At 54.7% G+C, this 12333-nt stretch overlaps 5 protein-coding genes across 5 annotated transcripts; 3 read left to right on the top strand and 2 right to left on the bottom strand.

Annotated features, from left to right (window-relative positions):
• Nucleotides 1–866: 866 nt before the first annotated feature.
• On the top strand, nucleotides 867–2039 carry LY79DRAFT_544757 (uncharacterized protein). Its single transcript, XM_060557135.1, has one exon. It carries the CDS (start codon nucleotides 1313–1315, stop codon nucleotides 1769–1771), a length of 459 nt encoding a protein of 152 aa, XP_060417298.1. The 5' UTR covers nucleotides 867–1312; the 3' UTR covers nucleotides 1772–2039.
• Nucleotides 2040–2205: 166 nt separating this feature from the next.
• LY79DRAFT_64306 (uncharacterized protein) lies at nucleotides 2206–3088 on the top strand. Its single transcript, XM_060562395.1, has one exon. The coding sequence runs from the start codon at nucleotides 2491–2493 to the stop codon at nucleotides 2665–2667; it is 177 nt and encodes a 58-aa protein (XP_060417299.1). The 5' UTR covers nucleotides 2206–2490; the 3' UTR covers nucleotides 2668–3088.
• A 1009-nt stretch (nucleotides 3089–4097) lies between these two features.
• On the top strand, nucleotides 4098–6149 carry LY79DRAFT_679171 (P-loop containing nucleoside triphosphate hydrolase protein; the record flags this gene model as incomplete). Its single annotated transcript, XM_060564514.1, has 6 exons — nucleotides 4098–4158; nucleotides 4207–4414; nucleotides 4483–4535; nucleotides 4604–4885; nucleotides 4934–5256; nucleotides 5372–6149. The coding sequence occupies 6 exons, from the start codon at nucleotides 4098–4100 to the stop codon at nucleotides 5732–5734; spliced, it is 1290 nt and encodes a 429-aa protein (XP_060417300.1). The 3' UTR covers nucleotides 5735–6149.
• A 502-nt stretch (nucleotides 6150–6651) lies between these two features.
• LY79DRAFT_64387 (uncharacterized protein) lies at nucleotides 6652–7403 on the bottom strand. The gene is made up of 3 exons (XM_060562409.1): nucleotides 7158–7403; nucleotides 6934–7079; nucleotides 6652–6877 (listed from the first exon to the last, which is right to left on the bottom strand). Exons 1-3 carry the CDS (start codon nucleotides 7227–7229, stop codon nucleotides 6751–6753), a joined length of 345 nt encoding a protein of 114 aa, XP_060417301.1. The 5' UTR covers nucleotides 7230–7403; the 3' UTR covers nucleotides 6652–6750.
• A 3988-nt stretch (nucleotides 7404–11391) lies between these two features.
• On the bottom strand, nucleotides 11392–12054 carry LY79DRAFT_667429 (uncharacterized protein; the record flags this gene model as incomplete). The annotated part of the gene is made up of 1 exon (XM_060563372.1): nucleotides 11392–12054. One exon carries the CDS (start codon nucleotides 12052–12054, stop codon nucleotides 11392–11394), a length of 663 nt encoding a protein of 220 aa, XP_060417302.1.
• Nucleotides 12055–12333: the final 279 nt, after the last annotated feature.

Genomic DNA, 12333 nt, shown 5'->3' on the forward strand with positions numbered 1-12333 from the left:
GTGCAGTCCCAGGCGCTAAGCTTATTAAGGAATCCCGGGGAGGCTCCAAGAGACCCTGTTCCGAGATTTGGGGTACCCGCGAGATCTGCTCATCCCCATACTTTCTTCTCGACGCCGGACGTGAGCTCCGGGCGTAAGAGCCGACGGAACTCATGTTCTATTCTGGGGCATGCCAACCCCATCGTTCACGCTGAAAGCCCAAGCTGTTACATATCGTTCCAGTCAGCATGTGTATGCATGTACGATGATGATTGGGAATAAAGGGCATTGAAAAAAGAAAAGAAAAAACATAAAAAAGAAAAAAAAAGTGATGGCATGTGGCGGCGACATGATGAGGTGATTTCGTGGCCTTCAATGTCTGTCCAAGGACGGAAACAAGTGAATTTGATAGGGGCCTGTTGCGCCGACCAGTTTGTTGTCGGCTGATTTATCAAGTAACTCCAACAACTTCCAATGGTTTGTTGGAGACGTTATCTTCATAGTTCAGAAAAGTCTCCCGATCTATGCGGCCGGCAACGTCTGGCTGTATACAGATGCTCTGCGTTACACTGCTTCTCGAGGATAGCATGATGTTGGCAGCAGGATGTTGTGTCAAATCGTTTCTTATGGATCGTATCGACGCCGTCCAAGGTTGCCTTTGGCTCGGAGAATGATTGTCGTGTTGCCGAGCCTTGCCTGTCGTCAAGCAGGGAGCCCCATCTTTGACGGAGTCACTCCTGCTTCGAACGCGCGCTACTACGAGAATGGTCGACGCATTCTGTGAAGATTTCTTCCATCTTGTAACGAACTCAGAAATTGTAAAATGTGAAGTATCGCACGCTCATCACACGACGCGAGGCACAACGATGATCTTGCTAAACGCGTACCTGCGTGACGGGACCGACATGCCACTGCACTTCGGGTACCGACAACAACAGAAATAATATGGTCCTTCATCCTGCAGAAGCCGTCGTTTGTGGTTTTGCTGTCTTGCTCAACAAGACACGAAATCCTTTGTCTTGCCGGAGAGAACCCCGCGCCGAAGTCGACGCCCTGCCCCTGAAGGAGCGTCCCATGTGTCCTGAACACCTCGAAACCTGTCTTGGACCTATCGAGCTGACAACGGCTGGATGATAAGGCCCGAGACTCTAGAATTCGGGGCTTTGAACTCGAAGGGCGTACCGAGTAGCAAGCGCCGGAGCAACTAGCCCTTGTAAAGACTTTCCAGTGCCATCAGTGGGCACATAGCCGCTCTGTTTCTCGTTATCAGAGGAATACGAAATTTGCCGGGCATGACTCAGCTTCCACTTCCTGCTCCGACGGTTCAGCGGAAATGACCCGAACTGGAGCTGCCCATGCTTCCCCAGACTTTACTTCACTTTCGACCTATCCCCGCAAAACGCTTCAAGCGGCGCACTGTGAGCTAGAGTCCAGACGGGTCGTGTCGGTATCATGTGTTTTCTGGCTTGGGCGAAGATTGTCCCGGTGCGTTTGCCGGGACACACCTGTGTTTGAAACTAGCTTTCTCAAAATGGCGCTATCTGGGGGCGTGGAAATCAACAGGGGATGGCGTGATACGGGGGAAGCGATACATGGAACGCAGATGGCTGTGGGGAGAGTCAGAGCCACGCCCGGAGGTGCCAAAGTCGATACTGGTGTGTTGTTATGGCCCCAAGTCCCCAGTTTTCTGAGGGAAGTGGCCAAGATCCCGAGATTCTCCGACATGCACAAGCAGAGAGCTTACTCTGTGCATCCATTTGGTCAAAGCTGGCGGTATGTGAGTGGCGTCTGAAAATCTGTCATATTCTAGTTGCCTCAGGTGAGACGCAAACAGAGAGATTGGAATTTGTGCCGTTGAACGATTTTGGGTTTTGGAACACATGCCCCTCTTACTGTCACATGTGAAAAGATAAGAAAAAAGGGGGGGTTACCCCAGGGAGAATCAGTCCCTTTGCCTAAAAGAAAAAGTCAAGTATGATGTCAGCGCATAGATTTGGGGAACCGGAATGACTTGAGAGACGGTAAAATTCTCCCACATTTGTAAAAAAAAAAAAAAAAAAAAAAAAAAAAAAAAAAAGAGGAGCTAAAGCTGGGGAAGCGCGTACCTTGCATTTGCACATGGTTGCGGAGGCTCAAAGACCTGACCTAGCCAGAACAGCAGGTAACTTCCGAGTTCTCGCGTCTTGATGTTCTGGTTGACCTCACCTGTGAGCAAGTGACTCCGGGCAGTTTGAAGCGCCGCAGATTGCTAGTCCGAATTCCGATATCAGTTCCCGACACAAACTGTGGAACGTAAATGCGGATGAGGAAACCTCCGTTTGCCCTCCGCGTTATCAACCCCAAGTAAGTGGCACCCGAGCCACCAAGGGAATCTATTGGCAATTTACCCCAGCTCGTGAAATGAACGACATTTGCAATGCCTAGGCCAGGGTAATCGCCACTCGGCTACCAGAAGATAGCATCCTCCGCCGACCCGAACTCGGATCCTCGGCACAAAGGATATGTTTCCAAATGTGGAGACACTCCAGCAATAAGAGCCGGCGTGCAAGTGTGGCATTTTGTCTTCGAACCACTGCTCACAATAACAGCAACAACAACGCAATCTTTAGGGAGATTCATGGCAGCGCTCAGGTTGAGAAGTTGAGGCTCGGTATTCCTGGGGCGACTGTTGGCTGTGAAGATGCATAGAGGACGATTCGGGCCCTCGGCGTTGGGCAGAACAAGTCTCTGATCTTCGTAAGGATCTTGCCGTATCACTGCCCTGGCGGCTCTGGTCCCGATTTCTGAGGCTGCCGATGCCTGTTGCTCTATCCCTCAAGCCGAATAACACTGTGCTCCCGCGGAGAAGTCCTGGATCCCATGGGGACGCCCCAAGATCAAGAACCTGCTCAATCTAGGCATTCCGCCCGGCCCGCCCGTAGCCCCATGCAGGATCATGTCGTCAGTGTCTGAAGACTCATTGGCATTGGCGAGCATGATGGAAGCAACGGCAGGGGTCTGTCATTGGAGGCAACTCTCGGCGGAATTGTGGTCTGCAAAGGCAAACTATCCACAGACTGCCTGTTAACTGTGTTCAACCCCAGTGCCTGCTAGCAACAGGGTTGGTTCGACTGATAACTAGGGTCTTGAAGACATGTCGTGTGGCTGTTGTTAGGTGAAACCACGAACGAGGAAGTTCAGGAGCGTGCGATTGTACGAGTAATACAGGCTGCTGCAAAGTCTGAGAGCTGGAGGCTCGAGATTGGCTGTGGGGTTACATCGGCAGTGAAACCGGATAGACCCTAAAATATTCCGACTCGATATGTAAATAGTACCTAGATTGGTGGACCAATCGCTGGTCGGGGGCACACAAGGAAACAATCCCGAGAGCCACGTTCCATCCGTTTGGCCGGGGCTGCCGCCGCATTGTTGGCATCTCTTGTCGTCCGAGGGTGAACCAATACTTCGAAGATGCTCTCACATATTTTGGGAGCTCGGTACCATAGTGGTCCAATGGCTGAGACGGTTCCAAGATAGCCGCTTTGTCTTTGGCTAGCATTGGCAGCCAGACCTGGCCAAGCAGGCTGTGTCGACTGAATGACTGGCTGACCAATAGGGCAAGCCAAGAGTGTCGCAGAACTGGTGAGAGCCCACGCAAGAAAAAGACAACTTCAAGAGGATGTCACAACGTGTTGCCATGGCCGGCATTGAAAGCCAAGGACGCCTTGAAGTGGTTCGGGCTCCGGTTTCGAGATCAGAGGCCGTTTCTCTTGTGACGCACCACCTTTCGTACTTTGTTTCCGCTCGAACATGGCGTTTGCAGTCTGCAGGTTCATGTGTCAGTGACAGCGGATGATGACGTGTTGTCGTTGGTAAGTGGCCGTGGTAAGGAAGGATGAGAGTTGCGGACAATAGAAACATCGCATCGAGGGCTCTTGTCCGTCAGAACGGCAGTTGCTGTTCTTGCAGTTTCCTGCATTACCTATGAAAATTGGATTTGTGGCTTGGGACCTGTGTGGGGCGCGTGTGAGGCTGGAGTTGGGTGTACTGTGCCCGACCCCCAACTTCAAGACGTTCGTCTTTAGGTGGCAGAACAAACCCGTCTAAAGCTCAACATGCTAGTAAACTGCAGTCCAGCCATGGAAAAGTATCACTCCGTTCATGAGGAAGACATTTCCAGCTTCGACCTACCGTCAACTCGTGGGTTCATCTTCACCAAATGGCAGCGATATCGACTAACGAAAACAGATCGATTACCCACTGTGTCCGCCGCGGAGGCACTGGAAGATCTAGACGGCAGTGTCGGCAGGCACATCTCCACAGGTATCGGCCGGCTAGACGAGACGCTCGTCTATGCTTTCTCTCGCCGGGATCCTGGCTCAGCGCGCGGGGGTCTTCAAAGAGGTCAGGTCTCTGAGATATGGGGCCCACCAGGCTCAGGCAAGACGGCTCTAGGGTGAGACGTCACTGTCTTGTGGTAGTATTCTACAGAGGGAATACATGGGCTAATATTTCTGTGTGAAGCATCCAACTTGTCGCCAGTGCGTTGTGTGATGGGCATGTTGCCGTGTGGGTAGGTCGGTTCATCTTGGACTACGACGGGCTAGGAAAGAGAACGATGAGGCTGACGATGCGTTTCTTAAAGACTGCGCGTATTCTGTCTGCGGCCAGCGACTCAATGCCGTGATCGAGGCAGTGGAACAGGCTCGATCATCTACGGACGATGGACCGGCAAAGCCATCCAGCGATAACCTCGCTCACTACAGCTGCCCAAGCTTACCTCACCTGGTTGCACTGCTATGTCGTCCGACAGCCGCAACGTTGCCAGCGAAGACGGCTCTGGTCATCATAGACTCGTTGTCAGCTCTAGTGAACTACGCTTTTCCCAAGGCATCCGACGGTCGGAGAGGACCGCCTCAGGGCAAAGGTTTGTACGCCCGTCTCAGATAAGAAGCATCTACTAATGGCAGACCAGGACCGGGATTATCAGCGAAGCGGCTGCAAGCCCTGCAGTACATCACCAGCGCACTGCAGAAATTAGCGGCAACGCGAGACTGCGCAGTGGTTGTGTTGTCGCAGTGCGCAACGAGAATGCAATTGGAGCGAAGCGCCACTTTGATCCCATCCATTAATGCTGGCATTTGGGAGCAGGGGATGTCGACACGAGTAGTGCTATTTAGAGACTGGGTGTGGAAGGACGGGCGGCCGTCGACCGTATCTTTCGCCGGAGTGCAGAAGCTAAACGGTAAGGCTGGGCCCGACATGATGCAGAATGCTGCGGCGTTTAGAGTGGAAGCGGTCAGTTATCCCCCCCCCCCTTTCCTGGGCAACCGGGGACCCGACATAATATCCTAAAAGTGGGGTATTCAAAAAGAAAGTGATTTTGCTAACTTGGGAATTTATCGTGGAACAGACGGGCGTGGTTGGCGTGCATTACGACATTAGCCAGCCATCGGTGCTGGTGTCGAGTGCTCCACGCGCGAAACGCAAGCTGGTAGAGGCCGGTCTCGAAGTGCCAGACAGCGAAGAAGAGGACGATGAGGAATATGGGTGGGTTCAGGAAGACGACGCAGCACTCCCCGGCCCGCCGCCACAATGGCAAGGCAGCGAAGACCTCCTCCTAGGGACGCAAGCCGCCGAAAGCGAAGATGGCAGCGACGGGGACGGGAACGGCGACGGCGACGGCGAGGACGGCGACAATGATGACACGGGCGACAAGGCAGAAGTGGAGGGGACAGCGATTAGCGGCCGAGATAGCGACGAAGTTGCAGAGTAGGCAAAGGCAGACCTGCAGGGCCCAATGGAATACTTGCGGCAAAGGCCGGAGCTTGGCCGATGGATATGACGAGCACGAATCGATAATACGATCGTGGCTCTCTCTTGCCCCCCCCTTGTATGGCCCTAGAGACGGACAGAAAAATTCTCGCAAGGCGCCAACCCCGAGGCTTGACATCGTGTATGTCATGTTACGGAGCCTCACCAGGCCTTGAGAAGGGAGGATGAGGCGGGAGAAAGGGGAGAAGGCTAAGGAGTGAAAAACTAAGCTAGAGCAACTCCACCGAAGACAGCAGAGAGGTCCCGCCACTCTCAGAGAGATTCAGCGGGTAAGGACCGATAAGAAGCGGTCGGTCAAGGCCCGGGTCCACCGAAAGGGCATGAAATTTCATCGTCACCACTCGGCCAAATGTCGGCTTGACACGAACCAGCTTTCGGAGGCATAGCACCACGGACCTCAGAAAGAGACTGCGAGGAAGGGAGAGAGGCCGGGGCTAGCCCGGGGCCCCGGCCCCAGATAGGCCAGCTCGCTCTTCAAACCATGGACCCAAACTCGTAGCGTACGATACCCACGGATACTATCGTGGGGTCCCACACGTGTTTGGTAAGCCGCAGTGGCTAACTCTGAAAGCGTCTTGGCCGCGAGCGAGGAGTGGTTAAGAGGGCGAGTGTCGGGAATGCATCAGTACACTTGGCTGGCTGAAGGAGAGGATAATATAATGCTATGGGTGCGGGTGGGAACACAAGCCAGGGTGGTATAGTTTCCCTTTTCCATGGGCACCACCGGACAAGCCCGCATGCGGCGGCATTGCTCACCATGGCGAAGAGGCCCGTGATGGCTGATGTGAGAAGGAGAAAGTACAAAGAGTGGAGGACGCGCTATTTGTCTGTTGAATTTAACCAGGCTGGAGAAGAGCAAGGTCGAAAACGGGGTTTCGTGAGGAAACCACTCTACAAATACGCGTACCTACCCTTCGTTGCTATTGGGTACCTACCTAGGTACCTGTAGGTGGGTGCCTAGGTAGGTAGGCGAGGTACGTACGTACGACACAGGATTGCGGAGTCCACTACGGTATACCATGTCTTGGGTCCCATTTTGTTCTCGAAGGAAAAAATGGCGTCAGATCGTAGCCCCCCCCACTTGCTATGCGTTTTGTTATACTACGTACAAAGTATGCAGGAAGGAGCTGTACGGCCTACCTGCCCAGGGCGGAATGGTACACCGGAATTGGGGAGTCCCGAGGACCCGACCCTGCTGCCAATAGCCAGGCTAACCAGTGCGCCAAGCTGGTACCAAAGGGCACCGAAGATGACGTTAGCTTTGAAGGGGGGACCTTCCATATCTTCTACTTCCATGTCAGGGCAGAGAATTGGGGGGAGCATTGGCATTGGCGGCATTGACGTTGGCATATACGGGTACTTACCGCAAAGTGGGTAGGTTGGCGAGGTACATAGCAGGTAGCATACACACAGGGTACGATAGGCGGTTTGCACATGCTAGGCTGAATGTGCTCCCCCGATGATGTCGGCCCTGATGCCTACACAAATGTGGGGTTTGAACGTTGCGATATCGTGCCAAGAGAAGGGGAAAAAACCACCCACTGGCGCTACAGTACAAAACCGCGAGCAGCGGGCCCTAGGAAGGCGCCATGTATTTTTGGAGAATGAGTGACTTTGCGCTACTTTTCTTCCCCTGAACGTTGCTTGCCACGATCTTCATTGGCCTCGTTCTTAAGGCTGTTCCCCTGTCACATCCCGCCTTCTTCGCGACTATCTCGCCCTCCGTCAACCTCTGTCTGCCCTCCCCCGGATCTTTTCGAGCACGTTTTGCTAGGCGCACGCCCCTATGGGGATATGCAACCCTGCGACCGAGTGGCATGGGGGTGGCCGTGGGTTATCTCCACCCCTCTCTCCTCAGGGCAGCAGCTCAAGGGCTTACTTGGCAAGTAGTACAGACACGTACCTACCTACCTAAGTATGCAGTAGAGGCTATCGACACTAGAATTTCTCGCTGATTCACCACAGCGACTCCTTTTTTATTTTTTAATGCCGCGACGGGGATGTGGAGTACCTGCAGCATCCCTTCACATTGGCCAAATTGGTGACATAATCCCGCCCCATCCGCTCGTCCTCGGCACCGGCATTGGTCCTTGCCTGAAGTTATTCCCACATGCTCTGCAACTCGTGTACCTACTACACTGGGTACATTGTACGTGATGTACGGATACAGCACACTGCAATTGGTCCTCAACTTATCCTCCGGGCCCAGGAGGGTCTGCGTCGCAACCGGACCAACTCTTCAAAACGTGCATCTCAGGATTCTGGGGGGTCTAGACCAGCTCATCCTCAGGACGAATGATGCCATTCCGCTTGGCTCTTTGCCAGCTTTCCTCCAGGCGGACGCGGCGTCCCGCAGGTCGACATGACAGGAAAGGACGGGACAGGACAGGAAAGAATAGGATAGGACCTACAACCCCTAGGAGGATGGACTCGTCTCTCTCAGGCAAATGGCGAATGGTGACCGACATTCGCCTGATTTCGTTTCCCCAGACGGTGTGTGTTGCATCGATGCTGGATCAACCACGGCTAACCGAAACAAAGTAGGGGGAAATTACCGAGTAGCTCAGTCCAAGACATCGTCGAGTGGTGGGTGCGCCTACGTAGAGCCGGCCCCGACGATTACATACCTAGTGCTGCTGCATGCTGCCGTCGTCCGAAGCCGTCGCCTCTTTCGGCTAGAGGAACAAGAGGAACCGCCTCGCATCGGTCGATGCAGCCTCTCTTTCCCTCGGCTTCTCCCAGCCGCACCAAGAAGAGGCCTCTCTCAACGCATCACGCCATGGCAACCGCCCAAGGTTTCCAAGAAAAGATGCAGATTAAGTCCGGTCTGGGGGAGGCAGATCGACCGAGCCGCTGGTGCAACTAAGCCCGCTTGTGTTCTCCGCATCGAGAAGAGTCGCCCATACAGGCACACGCATACACCATATATGCACTCACAGTCGCAGGCCGCACAAATAGGGGAAACCGCCAGATCCCACCGCCAACCTGGTACGATTCTCCCGCAGATCTTGGGCGCCTCCCGCTCCTCGTCAGCCCACAATGCTGCTTAATCGTACGCCGGTCGGCCAATGCTGGCTCCATCCTTCTATTCTATTTTTCCTTTCACAGGCCTCTTCGCACGGAAGGGAGACACGTACCGGTCTCTCCAGGCTCAACGAAACCAGGATACCTGACAGACAACTTATCCAGCCCCAGCATATACGCACCCATTGGTGAAAGCCCCAATGCCTCGGCCAAGACTCTTCCTAACTCCCCATGTTACATGCACTGACTGATACGATACGACCTGCATTCGACCGGCTCGTTCACTATCTGGGTTTTGCTAAACTAGTTCGGTTCCGCTACTTGGCGCTATCGTTGTGGTTGTCTCTACCGGAACTGTTTCCTTACGTCCCCGCCCTACATCGTTCAATATCCAAGTCGCGTGCGTGTGTGTGTGTGTGTTCCCCAAATGCCGTTCCCGCTGGCCCGCGTTGCCGTCCCCACAGCCGGCCGCTCACCTGCGGGGTGGGATATTTGTCTCCCCGGTCTTAAGAGCATGGATTGTTTCAGAGGCCCCTGACTTGCCATGTTGAGGCACGATTCGGCGGCTGTTCTTGATACGGCAAAAGAGACAAGGGAAAGAAACACGCTGCGAGAGGACGAACAGAGTCGGCCTTGCAGCGGGTGACCTGCAGCGATCCTGCACATTTCCCTCCGGCTTTCCCCCCGCGTGCTCATTGATGTAAAACACCCCCCATTCCCTTTTTTGCTCCCTCAACCGCACCACGAGCGGTGCTCTATTCTTGTGGTGCAGACTACACAGCAGATGATCTTCATTTGTATGACCGGGGAAGCACTCCACCGTGTCCATGTGTGGCTACCTCCTGTTTCCGCCCATCTTGGCTCTTCCTGTAGCTATGCTCGCCATCTCCCTTGATTATCGTCCTACATATGCGAGGCCCTACACCGCCGCTATCCATCTTGGTCGATTGGAAAATAGAGCCATGGTCGCATTGGACAAACCCTGGTCCTCAATCAGATGTTGGCATTTCCTAAGTGTAACCCTAAGCCTGGGAGAGGGGCGGACGGTACTACCTACTTATCTCCCCCGGAAGCTTTCGCACAGGAGTACGTGCCCATCTCTGTCGGTTAATGGGCTCTTGAATCGCTTCCGCACCAGCGAATTGTTTGCGCTCAGGGGCCCCGACCCAAACAATGAAAACAGAGCGCGCGTAACCGGCGTGTCAACGGCAGAACGGAACGTATGTTGAACCTGTTTTCTGGTTACGTTCACGGCACTTCCATTCCCACATGTGTTCCTGATGTGTTCTCCATCTCTGCGAAGTGAGTAGAGAGGGTGGCGTGTGCTTAGAGAGGATATTGGTGCATTTTTGAACAAACTTTGAGTGAGTTCGTCGGGACAGGTTTGTCAGTGTTTCGCCTCGGGAAGTCTACGGCAAGTCGGAAAGGCTGGCTAAGTAGCGGTTGCGGCTCTCTGCCCCGTTCGCAACACCCGTGCCATACTTTCAGACTGCTTTTATCACCATTCGGTCCGCCATGTTGAGTCACCATCACATGCCAACCCGAACGACGGGGCCCCGCAAGATTAGAAATGGCTCATGCTCGAATGCTCAATGCCCCTTGAGGGGTCCCTCATGCCGTATGAAAGGTAGACGCAACAAAGTTCCTGAGAAATGGTCGAGACCGCTTCTCTGATATCTCAGTACGCCTCGACAAGATAATACCTTGACAAGATATTGTGCAACCATGGTGTCATCCCTCCTGAGGTGAAGCTTTTTTGTGAGGATGACGGCATTTCTCCACCTCGACCTCGGGGCTCGGCGAGGGGGTCGAAGAACTCTGAAGTTATCATGTGAGATTCTGACACAGGCTCACATAGCACGCCGGCATCCTTCCTCTCCTTCCTCGATCTCGCTTGGATGTTCCCCTCCCTACTCTTAAAGGAGTCCCGAAGCCGGAATAGCGCGTTTATCTGCTCGCAAGGAGTTGCCAGCGAAGGCGGGTACTCCCTTGATTCGATGTCGGAGCGCCGCCCGGAGCCCCAATCCCAATCGTGGGGGGTTCCTACAACCCCTCTCCCCTCGATCCTGTTCCCCTGAGACCGCGTCTCTCGGCGTCTTATCCCAAAACCTGGTTGGCGTTTGCGTTGCAGTCCTCGCCCGAGGAACGGACCCTTCCCCCCCTTTGGACGAGGGCGGCATTTCGATTAGAACTCGGCGCTGAACCCAAAAGCAAGAAAACTCTAACAAGACAGTTCGCGGCGAGCGACCACCCCGGGACCACGTTTCGGTGCTATGACACTTATTTTACGCGGCTTCGCTCCTCGCGGCGAGATTTATTTTCGTAGGTCTGATCTGACCATGATGGACTCAAGATGGGAAGGCCGGCGGTTGGCTGGCGCTCCTCTAGGAACCTAAACACTCCCCATCCCACTCGAGGCAGGTCAACCAAAGAATATGGTTTGAGGGCGCCATACGCATGCTAATCGAGACAAGGTGCTCCCGTGATTTACACAGACTGCAGCATCCAGACGCCCAAAGACCGAAAGTAAAGAAGGCTGATAGAAAAGAAGGGGGAAGAAAAGAACAAGCGTCTTCATGCATAGTAATTGGGTGGGTTCGGGTCCGGGTACACCATGGTCGCCTTGAGGTAGACGAGCACCTCGTACGCGGCCTTGGCGATGTCCAGCCCCTTCCTTTTCCACTCGGAACCGTTCCACATGTTCCGCAGCCCGTTGTCCGCGATGAGCGTCACGACGAAGCGCACGTAGTGGTCCTCGGCCGCCCAGCCCGTCTTGTCCGGATGGTAGACGAGGAACTTTGGCTTCCGGGTGCCGAGCGCCTCCCGCGCCGCCCGCGCCGTGCGGGCCTTGTCCGGTTCCGGGACGGCGCCGGGCGATTCGGCCCTGAGTAACGCCAGGGAGAGGTAGTCCGCGCAGAACTCATCCCATGACCCGCGCACGAACGGGCCGTCGAGCCAGTCGCGGAATGTCGCGGTGTCTTCGAAAGGTAGCAGCTCCATAAGGAGGCGCTCATGCTGGGAGGCTATGCGAGGGGCCGATGGGGACGGGGCCGATGGGGACGGGGCCGGAGCGACCTCGTCGACAGCGACGGCGACGACAGCGGGCACCGGTGCGGAAGTGGGTCTCGGTGCCATCCGGGGCGTTGGGGGCGGGGAGTTGAGACGTTGGTATGGAAGGTTTTTGAAGGGCGAGGCGCTGGTTTGGGCGCGGTGCCTGCGTGGAAGGGCAATGCACATTATGAAGAGGACGGGGCGAGCTGTTTGGTACGGGATGGGAGATGGGCGGAGTGACCGATGCCGCCAGCCGATGAGCTTTCGGGTTGCGAAGGGATTTGTATAGATTGTGGTTGTACAGGGAGACTTTGAGAGTCTGTCTGCCTAGCCGCCTCGGGAGCCCGACGCATATATGCCCTTCCGGCGTCATGGCCGTTGCCCACCGAAGTCCACCTTGCATTCGGGGCTCTTTTCTCCTTTCCTTTTTCTCTCTCTTCTGCTTTGACGTCAACTAATCCTCTC

This window comes from Colletotrichum navitas (assembly GCF_030913465.1).
Source record: "Colletotrichum navitas strain CBS 125086 chromosome Unknown LY79scaffold_12, whole genome shotgun sequence".
In the NCBI taxonomy this organism is placed as follows: Eukaryota; Fungi; Ascomycota; class Sordariomycetes; order Glomerellales; family Glomerellaceae; genus Colletotrichum; species Colletotrichum navitas.

Bases quoted from the DNA above. Each gene is read 5' to 3' on its own strand.
- LY79DRAFT_64306 (XM_060562395.1), top strand. From the start codon at position 2,491: ATGTGGAGACACTCCAGCAATAAGAGCCGGCGTGCAAGTGTGGCATTT.
- LY79DRAFT_64387 (XM_060562409.1), bottom strand. From the start codon at position 7,229: ATGTGCAAACCGCCTATCGTACCCTGTGTGTATGCTACCTGCTATGTA. The intron at 7,080-7,157 runs GTAAGTACCCGT...ACATGGAAGTAG, and splicing joins GCCAACCTACCCACTTTGCG to AAGATATGGAAGGTCCCCCC. The intron at 6,878-6,933 runs GTAGGCCGTACA...CAAAACGCATAG, and splicing joins TACCATTCCGCCCTGGGCAG to CAAGTGGGGGGGGCTACGAT.
- LY79DRAFT_544757 (XM_060557135.1), top strand. From the start codon at position 1,313: ATGACCCGAACTGGAGCTGCCCATGCTTCCCCAGACTTTACTTCACTT.